Source organism: Mandrillus leucophaeus, unplaced genomic scaffold (genome assembly GCF_000951045.1).
Source record: "Mandrillus leucophaeus isolate KB7577 unplaced genomic scaffold, Mleu.le_1.0 Scaffold276, whole genome shotgun sequence".
In the NCBI taxonomy this organism is placed as follows: Eukaryota; Metazoa; Chordata; class Mammalia; order Primates; family Cercopithecidae; genus Mandrillus; species Mandrillus leucophaeus.
In genome coordinates this window covers 4125826-4140381 of record NW_012102876.1, presented here as the reverse complement: position 1 = coordinate 4140381, position 14556 = coordinate 4125826, and the positions used below count along the sequence as shown (strand labels likewise).

Below are 14556 nucleotides of genomic sequence, written 5' to 3'. Positions count from 1 at the left end.
TGGCATCAGGTGAGTCATCTGGCCAAAGTCATACTCTAGAAAGGGAAGATTGTACAGATAATTGAAAATGAGAGGGAGAAAGTGGCAACAAAAACACCACAGCACAAGGTATCTGAGGGAAGGAAAGTTCCAGCCTTGTATTTTGTCCCTGGTATTTAGCCACCACTGTGGTAAGATATTGCTCCTAAATGGGAAATTTGTGTCCATCTGTGGCACTTTCTTGCCACAAATCTTACTAGACTGCTATAAAGATTGCCAATTAAGGAAGAAATTCTAAATATTTCCAGGAGGAAAACTAGCTTAAATGTAGTAAAGATACTTTCTAAACACAAAAAGTTATTTAAAAAGTATTTTTTGAAACCTAAAAATTCTATAGGTATATTAATGAAAAGTCAAGTCAGACTCTGAAACAGCCTTATAGGAAAGCTGTTTTATGTAATGCTTTTGATTAAAAAATATAAATAATTTTTTTAATTAAAAAAGGCTCAGGAACACAGAAGTGGTAAGAAGAATTTAACACCATTTAAGAATATCAAATTAATCCCAATTAAAAAAATATCATCCTTTACATCAGCATTCCATAAAGCAGACTCATTGTGAGTTAAAAATTTTTAAATGCTCACTGGAAGGATTTCTCCAGCTCTCTGCATTAGAACTGGTGTTTCCATCTGAAAACTCGGACTCAGAGAAACCTTCTTTTTCTTCCTCTTTCTCCTGTTTCTTATATGGCGATGCTAGAATCAATTCAACTTTACTTGTTTTTGTAGAGTTTTCTTTGTTCATCAGGAGAGGAATGGGTTGCCTATTTCTGGACACACTAATTGCTTCAGAAGCCCCTCCAAAGCCAGGTTCCTGAAAAGTCCCTTGTCGCCCTGCAACCCCACTTTCACTGTCCCTGTCCACTGGGGGGTTTACAGTGTTAATGGTCCCTATTTCATGAGCCACATAAAGTTGTGGGGTTCTAGGGATCTCAACTCCACTTTTGGAACCACAAAAATCTACCAATAAATCAGTCATATGTACGTCTCCTCCCAACTTTTTATTACATCGGTTGACTTGAGATTCCAAACCACTACTTTTAGCCTTCATTTCAGAGGTCTGTGAGGCTGCCCCATAAAAATGGGGCACTGCCCCTAAGAACCTGGTCTGCTCTGACTGTGAGGACTCCTTCTTGTGCATTTCTTCTCTCACTGACACCTGGGGCTGATAAGGAGGAGCTTCAGTTATTTCTTTAAGAAGTTTCTCAAAACCAGCATCAAAAGCACTCTCAGTTATTAATGGAGCCTCAGCCTTTTCTACTGTTTCTTTTAATTCCTCAGGATGGAATTCAGAAGTGGCTTGCCTGGGCTCCTTTGTACTACCTATTAACTTTGATGCAGAAAGATTCCCTGTATCGCTTTCACATTTTAAGGGGAAGGTTTCAGTTGCTTCCTTCAGTAGTTTTTCTAAGCCAGCACTGAATTCGAGGAACTCTGATTTGGGTTGAATAATTGTTTCCCTCACAATTTCTTCCACTTCCTGAGGTAGGCCTTTGCCATATTGAGCAACAGTGGAACCAAATGAGCTAAGTGTCTGGTCTGATAGAAACATTTGGGCAGCTAAATAAGATCCAAGTTCATGAGTTTTATCAGGAACTACATTGGAGGAATAAAAATCCTTCCTGTCTGGAACTATGGTGTCCATCATAGCCCATGGTGATATCACTCCTGGCGGATTTAGGGGGCTACCTAATGCCTGTACTGCTTCAGGAAATTCTGGGTTCACTTCTCCAGGACGTACTTCCCTTCCAGCTGGATAACTTAACCATACTTCTCTATGCAGCTTCTGTAATGCAGCATTTACATCATTCAACACAGGTCTGGGTGGAAGAATGACTTTCTCTACAGTCTCTGAAATTTCCGTTTGAGAAGGTTGTGCCCTAGCCTGGGGAACAAGATGAGCATCTTGGGGAAAAAGCATATCGTGGGGAGGGTTGGCCACATCCCCAAAAGAACCCTTTCTGGAAAGCTGGGAAGGTGGATCCAATGGATAAGAATCTTCTGCAGCCATCTGAATCAAATTCTCTGTGTTTAGCTGGCACTCACCACTTTCAGCTTTCTTGGGGACAGCTGTATTTCCAAAAGTTTCATCTCTCTCTGGAAAAGGAGCTAGTATTTCTCTCTTATCAGCTGAAGTATTGTGACTCTGTTCTATCCCTTTTCCAAAAAATCTTCCTTCTTCCGGCTTAGAGTTGGTTCCAGTGATAACGGGCGCCAACTTGGTTTGCAAGGGAGAGGGTGAAGTTCCAGTTGCTTCCTTCAGGAGTTTGTCTAGACTAGCAGTCAAAGAGTTCCGTTTAACCTTTGGAGGAACTACTGTTTTGTCAACATGCTCATTAATGATCTTCTCAGGTCCTTTGACTTCTTCCTCGGTATCAGCAAAATCTGTTTTTTGACGCCATGTCCTATTTTCAGAAACACTTGGCTCAAGCACTTGTTTTCCATGAACTTTTCCACCAGAGGGTTGAATTGCTGGTGTTGAGGCTTCTGAAAGCAGTTTCTGCAAGCTGTCATTAAAAGTGTCTTTGTAGTCTTTAGACAAAACATTGGTTTTTACTATGGATTCTTGAATCTCTTGGTCTGAGTAATCCTTTTCTTCCTTAAACACTGGAGTAACACTCCCTTCCATATTCTTTTCCATGTATTCCTTTGATGACTCATTTCCTCGCAACTGATGAGTATACTTTCTAAGCGGACTCAAAGGAAATGTGGTTTCATCTGGTAGCACCTGGAGTATGCCCTTTGAATTTAATTTCTCCATTTCCTCTCTTCCCATAACTTTTTTTGGGCTTAGAAGCACCTCTGCTTCATGAGTATTTTTACCTGATAATTTAATGTCACTTAATTCCTTGTGTTTCTGCCTATTAAAAGGTGTAGAACTTTTTTGGCTTGCTGTGGTAATATTCTTGTCATTATTCTTACTGTTTAAATTAGCTTCTAAGTCCCAAAACTTTCTCAAATTCTCAAACTGAGAGGGATTATAGACCTGTTCCACATTGGGTTCATCCATTCTTTCTTTTAGGGACATAACTTTGAAGTTGGCATTTGATTCACGAACTAGAGGTCTGTCTTTCTCCAAAGGAACATGTCGTTCACTCCCAACATTTGAGGGACGTTGCAGTGCTGGTAAAGTAAGGTTTCTTCTAGAAGGCAAACTGTCTGCCACTGGTGATCTTTTTATAGGCTCATTTTTCTTATTCTGAAACAGAGACACTTTATCTGATTCCTCAGCTGAAAGATAGTTTCTGGATGGATCTGATATTTGTGGCTTGGTCTCTTTAGATTTATTTGAGGAATAAGAATTGGAGAGCTGGGATGCTTGATCATCCTCATCTAGGACCACTCGTTTGGGAATGACCTGATTATATTCACTCTGGTCTGTAGATAAACTGTCCATAGATGATACACCCTGTGACTTCTGCACAGGCTGATATGCTTTAGCAGAAGGTTGTTCCTGGCTACATGAAGATGTGGGTTCTTTATGAGTTATCTTAGCAGCAGCTTTCTCTCCTTCCCAAAAGGATATTCTGTCACTCACTCTTTTGTATTTCTCTCTCTGCACTTTGTTCTTGGGAACCTCATCAGCTTCTTGCTGGAGATGGACCTCAGGCTTCTTCCAAGGAGAGCCGTTGTTGGCAACCCCAGGTGTTGACTTAATATTCTCTGGCTCTAAGGAAGCTTTCAGGATATAGGTATTTCCTCCTTTGCTCTTTCTCTCTGCTTTCATGTTATCTTTCAAACCTGGTTCTTTGACAATTGTTGAAGAGTCAAAATTCACTTCTGAGTGTCCTATATTTTCTTTATGAGCATGAAACTTGGGTTTTTCTTCACCCAAGTTGCCAATATTATTAGTGTTGCATGGAACTTGGTTTTCTGCATCAGATTCCTTGAGAATATTGTAGGAATAGTTCCTTTTTGGAGGAGATAACCCGTTCCCTTTTCCTATGCTTTTTGAATCTTGGCTATAGTCCATATTTTTGCTCCTTTGACTTGGGGTGCCATAGCTTTCAAATGGCAATATACATGGGCCTTCCTTTGGGGCACCTTGTTGGGACAAATTCATGAATTTGGATTTGATGTTCACATTAGCATCTTGGCAACTTTCAGAAACCAGCATATCTCCCTCTACTTGGAATGTTGAATCAGATCTCACAGGCTTCGATTCAATTTTGCTGGATGATAGGTTCTTAGAGCCATTTTCTTTTAAAGTAGTGTCATCTGTCACCAAGTCAATAGCAACCTGTGATTTTGAGTCTGTTTTTTCTTTGGACTCTATTCCTCGGGGATGTTGGAGGAATGACTTATTGTCATCTGAATAAGAACTTCGGTTAAACCAGTCTAGAACTTTAAATATGGAATCATCAGTTGACTTCTGTATCTCAGTGGCATATGGACTAGAACGTGAAGATGTCTTAGCTTTTAGAGCCGGGACAGGAGGGGGCTTACCTTGCTGATGGTCTCTAGAACTGCCACCTGGCACCTGAGACGGCTCAGGCTCAACACAATGAGACAGTTCATCTGCAACATAGAAATACTTTTCTAAATAAGAAAAGAGCATGCTTAAAGAACTGTTAATCATTCACATCATCTTTATAAAAGCACCTTGTATTTGCACTTTCTATACCAATAGCTGTTTATAACAGCATTTTTCAGGGGTTAAAATGTAAGTTGTCCTAATTAAGGTATTCTACCAAAGGTGCCCTATGATAGTAAAGGAAAGGAATTGTAGAAACCAGGAAGTACAGGGTACGGACCTAACTGAAAAATTTCTTTGAAGTTCCTGGTTTATTTTAAAAATACATGTTAATTTTGCATTCTGTGTCATGTTACATTTTATTTTATTATTATTTTTTGAGATGGAGTCTTACTCTGCTGCCTAGGCCAGAGTGCAGTGGCAGGATCTTGGCTCACTGCAACCTCCTCCTCCCAGGTTCAAGCGATTCTTCTGCCTCAGCCTCCCAAATAACTGGGATTACCGACACACACCACCAGTCCCAGCTAATTTTTGTATTTTTAGTAGAGACAGGGTTTCACCATATTGGCCAGGTTGGTCTCGAACTCCTGACCTCGTGATCCGTCCACCTCAGCCTCCCAAAGTGCTGGGATTACAGTCGTGAGCCACCACACCCAGCTCCATGTTACATTTTAAATGTTAATTTTCTCTTACTCTTAAATCTTTGTATAAAACTAACACTCCAGGAAGATACGCCATGCCGATTTTATGACTTCACCCATCCCCTGGCACATATCATAAACCCTGGAGGAGGCCTAAATTCAGGTTTGAGAAGCACAGACTTAAGTGATTTCAGGAGTTAGAAAAAGAACTTTTAAATAAGACTAAACAAGGAATTTTATCCACAATATTTAAATGGGACAATGAGGATATTTCCGTTCCTGGGCCTTATTCCTGATGTATTGAATGAGAAGAATTTCTGGAGATTGGGCACAGTAATCTTTACTAACAGCTATTCTAGTGACTGTTTTGCATACTGGAGTTTAAGAACTGTGTTTTCAAACCAACAAAGATCAAAAAGACAAAGACGGGCATTACATAATGGTAAAGGAATCAACGCAACAAGGAGTGCTAACTATCCTAAATATATATGCATCCGATACAGGAGCACCCAGATTCATAAAGCAAGTTCTTAGAGACCTACAAAGAGACTTAGACTCCCACACGATAATAGCGGGAGACTTTAACACCCCACTGTGATACAGAAAATTAACAAGGATATTCAGGATTTGAACTAAGCTCTGGACCAAGTGGACCTAATAGACATCTACAGAACTCTCCACCCCAAATCAACGGAATACACATTCTTCTCAGTACCACATCACACTTATTCTAAAATTGACCACATAATTGGAAGTAAAACAGTCCTCAGCAAATGCAAAAGAATGGAAATCATAACAAATAGTTTCTCAGGCCACAGTGCAATCAAATTAGAACTCAGGATTAAGAAACTCACTCTAAACAGCACAACTAAATGGAGACTGAACAACTTGCTCCTGAATGACTAATGGGTAAACAACGAAATGAAGGCAGAAATAAATAAGTTCTTTGAAACCAATGAGAATAAAGACACAGCATTCCTGAATCCCTGGGACACAGCTAACGCAGTGTTTAGAGGGAAATTTATAGCACTAAATGCCCACAAGAGAAAGCGGGAAAGATCTAAAATCGACACCCTAACATCACAATTAGAATAACTGGAAAAGCAAGAGCAAACAAATTCAAAAGCTAGCAGAAGACAAGAAATAACTAAAATCAGAACAGAACTGAAGGAGCTAGAGACAACAAAAACCCTTCAAAAAATCAATGAATCCAGGAGCAGGTTCAGGTTTTTTGAAAAGATCGACAAAATAGATAGACCATTAGCCAGACTAATAAGAAAAGAGAGAAGAATCAAATAGACACAATAAAAAATGATAAAGGGGATATCACCACTGGTCCCACAGAAATACAAACCACCATCAGAGAATACTATAAACACTTCTATGCAAATAAACTAGAAAATCTAGAAGAAATGGATAAATTCCTGGGCACGCACACCCTCCCAAGACTAAACCAGGAAGACATTGAATCCCTGGATAGACCAATAACAAGTTCAGAAATGGAAGCAGCAATTAACAGCCTACCAACCAACAAAAGCCCAGGACCAGATGGATTCACAGCTGAACTCTACCAGAGGTATAAAGAGAAACTGGTACCATTCCTTCCGAAACTACCCCAAAAAATAGAAAAAGAGGGACTCCTCCCTAATTCATTTTGTGACGCCAACATCAACCTGATACCAAAACCTAGTAGAAACAACACAAAAAAAGAAAATTTCAGACCAATATCCCTGACAAACATTGATGCAAAAATTCTCAATAAAATACTGGAAAACTGAATCTAGCAGCATATCAAAAAGCTTATCCACCATGATCAAGTGGGCTTCATCTCTGGGATGCAAGGCTGGTTCAACATACACAAATCAATAAACGTAATCCAGCATATAAACAGAACCACAGACAAAAACCACATGATTATCTCAATAGATGCAGAAAAGGCCTTCGAAAAAATTCAACAGCGCTTCTTGCTAAAAACTCCCAATAAACTAGTTATCAGTGGAATGTATCTCAAAATAATAAAAGCTATTTATGACAAACCCATAGCCAATATCACACTGAATGGGCAAAAGCTGGAAGCATTCTCTTTGAAAGTCGGCACAAGACAAGGATGTCCTATCTCACCACTCCTACTCAACATAGTATTGGAAGTTCTGGCCAGGACAGTCAGGCAAGAGAAAGAAATAAACGGTATTCAAAGAGGAAGAGAGGATGTCAAATTGTCTCTTTTTGCAGATGACATGATTGTATATTTAGAAAACCTCATTGTCTCAGCCCAAAATCTCCTTAAGCTGATAAGCAACTTCAGCAAAGTCTCAGGATACCAAATCAATGTGCACAAAACACAAGCATTCCTATATACCAATAATAGAGAGCCAAATCGTGAGTGAACTCCCATTCACAATTGCTACAAAGAGAATAAAATACTTAAGAATACAATTTACAAGGGATGTGAAGGAGCTCTTCAAGGAGAACTACAAACCACTGCTCAAGTTATTAAAGGAGGACACAAACAAATGGAAAACCATTCCATGCCCATGGATAGGAAGAATCAATATCATGAAAATGGCCATACTGCCCAAAGTAATTTATAGATTCAATGCTATCCCCATCAAGCTACCACTGACTTTCATCACAGAATTAGGAAAAACTTTAAATTTCATATGGAACCAAAAAAGAGGTTGCATAGCCAACACATTCCTAAGCAAAAAGAACAAAGCTGCAGGCATCATGCTACCTGACTTCAAACAATACTACAAGGCTACTGTAACCAAAACAGCATGGTACTGGTACCAAAACAGAGATATAGACCAATGGGACAGAAAAGAGGTCTCAGAAATAATTTCACACATCTGCAACCATCTGACCTTTGACAAACCTGACAAAAACAAGCAATGGGGGAAAGGATTCCCTATTTAATAAATGGTGTTGGGAAAACTGGCTAGCCATATGCAGAAAACTGACACTGGATCCCTTCCTTACACCTTATACAAAAATTAACTTAAGATGGATTAAAGACTTAAACATAAGGCCTAAAACCATAAAAACCCTAGAAGAAAACCTAGGCAGTACCACTTAGGATATAGGCATAGGCAAAGACTTCATGACTAAAACACCAAAAGCAATGGCAACAAAAGTCAAAACTGACAAACAGGATCTAATTAAATTAAAGCGCTTCTGCACAGCAAAAGAAACTATCATCAGAGTGAACAGGCAACCTACAGAATGGGAGAAAATTTTTGCAATCTATCCATCTGACAAAGGGCTAATATCAGAATCTACAAGGAACTTAAACAAATTTACAAGAAAAAAAACAACCCCATCGAAAAGTAGGCAAAGGATATGAACAGACACTTCTCAAAAGAAGACATTTATGTGGCCAACAAAGATGATAAAAAGCTCATTATTACTGATCATTACAGAAATACAAATCAAAACCACAATGAGATACCATCTCATGCCAGTTAGAATGGCAATCATTAAAAAGTCAGAAAACAACCGATGCTGGAGAGGATATGGAGAAATAGGAACACTTTTACATTGTTGGTGGGAGTGTAAATTAGTTCAACCATTGTGGAAGACAGTGTGGTGATTCCTCAAGGATATAGAACCAGAAACACCATTTGACCAAGCAATCCCATTACTAGGTATATACCTAAAGTCTTATAAATCATTCACCTATAAAGACACATGCACATGTTTGTTTACTGCAGCACTGTTCACAATAGTACAGACTTGGAACCAACCTAAATGTCTATCAATGTTAGACTGGAAAAAGAAAATGTGGTACATATACAGCATGGAATACTATGCCGCCACAAAAAAGGATGAGTTCATGTCCTTTGCAGGGACATGGATGAAGCTGGAAACCATCATTCTCAGCAAACTATCACAAGATCAGAAAACCAAACACCACATGTTCTCACTCATAAGTGGGAGTTCACCAATGAGAACACACGGACACAAGAAGGAAAACATCACACACCAGGGCCTGTTGGGATGTGGGGGGGTAGGGGAGGGACTGCATTAGGAGAAATACCTAATGTAGGTAATGGGTTGATGGGTGCAGCAAACCACCATGGCACGTGTATACCTTGTAACAAACCTGCACGTTCTTCACATGTATCCCAGAACTTAAAGTATATTTTTAAAAAACTTTAAAAAAACCAAATTTGATTGTTGCTATTGTGAATTATCCTGACTATAAAGAAACTATCATAGGGTCGGATGCAGGCTTATTAAAGATGGCAGAGGGTACACAGCATGGCTTTTTCTATTGTTTCTGTTTTTCTTAAAAAACATAAGAAATTATGATCATAAAACATTATGATTACTTCATGATCGTATAGGTGTAAAAGTAGTTTGAGTCATCCCCTGAGAGTGGTAAGACCTTCAAGACAAGGCTAGTTAGCAGGGAAAAGTAGTACCCTCTTTGCCTCTCAACTCATACCAGCTGAAAGAGAAAGTGCCTTCAGAGCTTTTAAAGCCTAAGAACAAATGGCTGGAGGCCTGAGCAGGCCAAAGTCTGACACTTTTGCATAGTAAGGCCTCAAAGTCTAGTTTCCCAACCTTTGACACTAAGAAAGTGAAGGTTCTCTTGAGATTACAAAAGAAACCAAAGTTTGCTAAAATTGTAATTACTAAATTTGCATTAGGTGAGTAATAATATATTTACCTTGTACCAAGGTACTAGCTAATGACAGTAATTCTTTCTTACTCTATTCCACCTTGATTTAACTAAAAACATTGTCATTTGTTTAAATAATTGATATGGTTATATATATATTAGGGTAAAGCATAATGGGCCAGAAACTGTGCTATCCTGGTTACTTTTAGTTATTGGTGATTGAGAAATAAACAAGAGGCATAAACATTTCCAGTGGCATCTGTCTGAACTGTAGATGGAATGCCTAGAAGGTTAAATTGGGCTTCTACAGGACTAGCTGGCCTGGGCATTCCAAGCTCACCGAGTTTTTATAATCTAGTAGTGACAACTCTCTTACCAGCAGGGCTTCTGGGTAATACAGATTCAAGTCTTGTTAATTCTGATGATTTATCTTTGTGTTCATTGATGGTTGGTGAATTCTCCATGGACTGTGGTCTTGCAGCTAAAACTTCTGAATGAGAATGGAGCCCATTAATTGGAAAAGAACCAGAAGTCACTGGCTGATGTGTTTCACTTTTTGATACATTTGGGCTTGAGGCTGACTGATGAAAAAGCAAAGACCTTCCGTATTGAGAAGGCTTAGGGTCACTCTGAAACTCCTCTGTGTCCCCTGCATCTTCTGTTCCATTTTTCAACCTGTCAGATTCTAAAACACTAAATTCTCCTACTTCCTGGCCATGGATTAGCCCAGGACTCTGTGGAAGCTCATCCTTCACTGCAGAGAATCTCACATGCTTTAATGGCTCCAGGGAGTTTGGGGAAGAGCTGTCTTCTAAAGAATGCTCCTTCTCAGAAATTCTCTCATGGATGGTTAGGCCAGGTGACACAATTTTGCTTTTGGGTTCAAAGCTGTGATTATAACGAAGGGTTTCTGAGTCTGTGCTACTGGAACTGGAGTTGCGCTTGAGGATTCCTCTCGGAGCCCCTCTCGCTTTCAGGGAGTCTGTCCTTTGTCTAGGAAAAGACTGGTTATCATCTTTGTTTAAATCAGTTGATTTGTAGATCATCTTCCTGGCTTTGGGGATTGGAGCCTTGATTTGGGACCCATTTGAAAGGCCTGGCACAGTCTGCTTTGATTTCTCTAACTTTTGGATTGAAGTATCTGTGACAGCTGACTTTTCTTTTGATTCTGACAATTCATCTGAAAATTAAAACACAGTGAGTGATATATCATATGGAGAGTAATACATAATTTAAAATACCTGTCATAAACTTAACCTACACTTAGTAAAACTATTAAAATATTAAAAACAGTACAGTAGGTAGCATAAGTAGAGGCCTAATGTGAAAAGCCTTTAAAAATTCATGTATTGGAGCACAGAGGACTTTTAAGGCACTGAAACTACTCTATGATACTACAATGGTGGCCACACACTATTACACATTTGTCAAAACCCACAGAATGTACAACGCTAAGAGTGAACGCCGATGTAAATGATGTGCTTTGGGTAATAGTGATGTCTCAGTGTGGTTCATCAGTTGTAACAAATGCACCATTCTCATGGGGAATGTTGATAATGAGGGAGGTTATGCCTGTGTAGGGAGAGGGTGTATATGGAAAATGTCTGTATCTTTTGCTCAATATTGTGAACCTAAAACTGCTCTAAAAAATAACGTCTATTCGAAAAATCACGTATAAACTTCATTGCACTGTACATTTAAGATTACTGTGCTTTATACAGTTTGTGATATTTTACACCCAATACAGAAAGTTTTTTTGGGAATGAAAAGAAAATTTCTCCAAAGAGGCTTAAAGAAAAACATAGAAGTCACTTAAATTCACCTGCAGAAATCAGAAAAGAAAAGGAAATTCAATTAAAATAAAAATAAAACCCCATTACCTAAAACAAAATTTATTTTTGTCAAAAAGTTAAAAACAGGCCAAGCACAGTGGCTCACACCTGTAATCCCAGCACATTGGGAAGCCAAGATGGGTGGATCACTTGAGTCCAGGAGTTTGAGACCAGCCTGGCCAAAAGGGTGAAACCTCATCTCTACTAAAAATACAAAAATTAGGCAGGCATGATAGTGCAAGCCTGTAGTCCCAGCTACTCAGGAGGCTGAGGCACAAGAAGCCCTTGAACCCGGGAGGCAGAGGTTGCAGTGAGCGGAGATTGCACCACTGCACTCCAGCCTGGGCAACAGAGTGGGACTCCATTGCCAAAAAAAAAAAAAAAAAAAAAGTTAAAAATAAACATCTAACATGTTCCAGTGATTTTTTTTCTATAAAATATTTTATGTAATACAAAACGTGCCCAATGGAAAGTATATTAATATTCAAACATGCTAGTTGAAAACCCCAGCTCCACTGTTCGTTAATTCTCTACCCCTAACCACTCTTTAATGCTTGTGGAATCTTCTTCAAGTTGCTTTTGAGGAGACTTGAAATGTTTAGCATTTCCTCTTAACGGTATGCAAAAATGATAATATTCCATAGCAGGCTGACTTACATCAATTAAGCCACAAACATGATCAAACGCTGGTGGGCTGCTGGGCTGAGAATTACAGATTAGAGGATCATAACATTGTCAACAGGCTTTTTCTTCTTGAGGCAAGCCCTTTTAAAAGAACTTTGTGGGCACACAGTAGGCATCCAATAAATACTGTTAAGTGGAAGACTGAATGTCTTGGGTGAAAAAATCTCCCAATTTACTGATGAGGGTATCCAAGACACGATGGAGGTCACATAACAAGTCGCAGTTCTGAGACTGGAATGTGTGAGCTATCAGTTTCTAAAATTTCTGCTTCCTCTCCCTCAGGAAGGAAACCAACAAGCATAGTAAAATAAGAAAACCATCAGGACTTTTCACTTTCTCTTGGAAGTTATTTGAGTGAAAGGAACTCTGAGAATTTCCCTTTGTCCACAGATAACAAAGATAAAAATATCAAGTTCATAAAAATATTTACCCTCTTTTGAAGTCTGAAATAAACCAGTTCTTCCATTTTTTGACTGTTCATTTTTAGTTTGTTGTGACGAGTGACCTTCTGGCAACTTGGAGCTATTAAATGGATTCTTCCTCTGCTGGGGACAAATATTATTTATTAAACTTATTTTAAATATCATGACAGCAACACAGTGTTGGCAAATGCCTATTATCTTCAGTTTTGATAATTTTATCCCATAAACTCCATTATTTGGCATGTTTGAAAAACAGTTGTCCTGATTAATCTGCTTAGCACAGAATTACCATATATGCCATGTAAAAATTATATAAAATATATGCAAACCCAGAGTCCTACAAAGTGAGCTCAGAATCAGGCACTTAAATCAAAATCCCACATTTTACAGGTGAAAAAACTTGGCCCTGGATATAGCAAAGACCAGATCAAGGTCAAAGGAAACTTGGGTCTGTAATCAGGTCAGAGTCCCACCAGTGCTTCTTCTACCACGCCAGACTCTCAGTCTGCTAGATCACAGCTGTACAAAATACAACTGTAATTGACCTTTCCTAAAGATTTCGAAGACATTTTAGGTATCTTGAAGTGTTTCACAGTCATTATTATTATCATCAATTCTAATGATAAAAATGGTATCAATAGAGGTTTTAAAAATTAATATAGGACTCAATAGCAATGTTTACTGTCTATAGTTTAATAAATTAGCAATTCTCTCCCAGAAGCAGCTCTCTAACAGAGATTTAAGAAGCTATGCATAGGAATATAGGAATAAGGACTGACATGGAACTAACAAGCCTTATTCCAAATGCTAAAAAGCAGCAGCAGCACCAAATAGCTTCAGACTTTTTACCCTTTAGGGCAAGAAATCTGGGTCTTCAGCAATGCAATGACTAATCCACTTTTTCCACCACGAGAGTGACTTCTTAAACTAAATAGTAAAAATTACCTGTGTTTGGTACCAAAAAACTGTTCTACAAAATTCTCTTTGTGGTGCTTTGACACAATGAGGAAAAATGGCATGCCTAACAAATATGAGATTTTCAAAATCTGGGCTCAATCTACCTTCTCTGGAGACACATTTGGTTTCTTTGTGTTTTCCTGGGACATATCAATCACAGTGGAAGCTGGATTTACCACACTGGAACTGTAAAAGAAACAATAATTCAAAGAATAAAACCTCACCTTTTGAGGAATCATAAATTATGCCTCTGAAGAGGAAAGCTATCAGCAGGCTAGGAGAAGAAGCTGGTGCGGAGGAAGAAGAAGGATTCTCTAGAGAATGATTCCCTATCCCAGGGACAGGACAGCACCAGAGTGACGGTAAGGCAAGAGTGAGTGGAGACAAGTGAGGTGGGCAGGCTCCCTCCAGAACCACCACGCCCTTGGCTATTGAGAAGGGTAAAAGAGGGTCATGGAGGCCCTGGCTGTAGAGAGGAACTTCCTGCTCCAGTGGTCTTGCCTCAGGCACAGGAGGTGAAGTCGCTACTGGCTGAAGCCTTCGTGTCCTGTTACCACCACCAGTTCTCTCAGTGGCATCACAGAGTCAGGAGCTGGGAAAATACCTTAGTTTGTGGAAGTTGGGGGAAGATTCCTGCTTTTCCCCACGAAGCAAGGAACCAAAGTCCTGGAGAGGAGAGGAGCAATTTGCCCTCAAGGCCACAGAACCTCAACCAAGATTATTGTCACTAAAACCATGGGCTAGATGTTCCTGCAGCCTCATTTCTTTTCTTTATCTCTGTACTTCAATTGCTATTTTTACACAATTACTCCCAAGGAACGGTTGAGCTCTTGAGGAAGTCATTCTTCCTTTCATTACTCTCCTCATTGTTCCAGAAAGGGATT

The 14556-nt window shown here is 39.2% G+C and overlaps 1 protein-coding gene across 6 annotated transcripts in view; it reads right to left on the bottom strand.

Annotated features, from left to right (window-relative positions):
• SYTL2 (synaptotagmin-like 2) overlaps positions 1–14556 on the bottom strand; it is a 138342-nt gene that overhangs the window by 36005 nt on the left and 87781 nt on the right. For 2 of the 6 annotated variants that reach the window (XM_011984932.1, XM_011984933.1), the window contains 4 exons: positions 13777–13858; positions 12724–12835; positions 10154–10957; positions 4485–4556 (listed from right to left, as the gene is read on the bottom strand). In XM_011984932.1, coding sequence (XP_011840322.1) covers positions 4485–4556; positions 10154–10957; positions 12724–12835; positions 13777–13858 — 1070 coding nt within the window. Of the gene's footprint in view, positions 1–623; positions 4618–10153; positions 10958–12723; positions 12839–13776; positions 13859–14556 lie in introns of those variants that run through there. The other 4 variants (XM_011984928.1, XM_011984930.1, XM_011984931.1 and 1 more) reach the window with 3 other exon arrangements.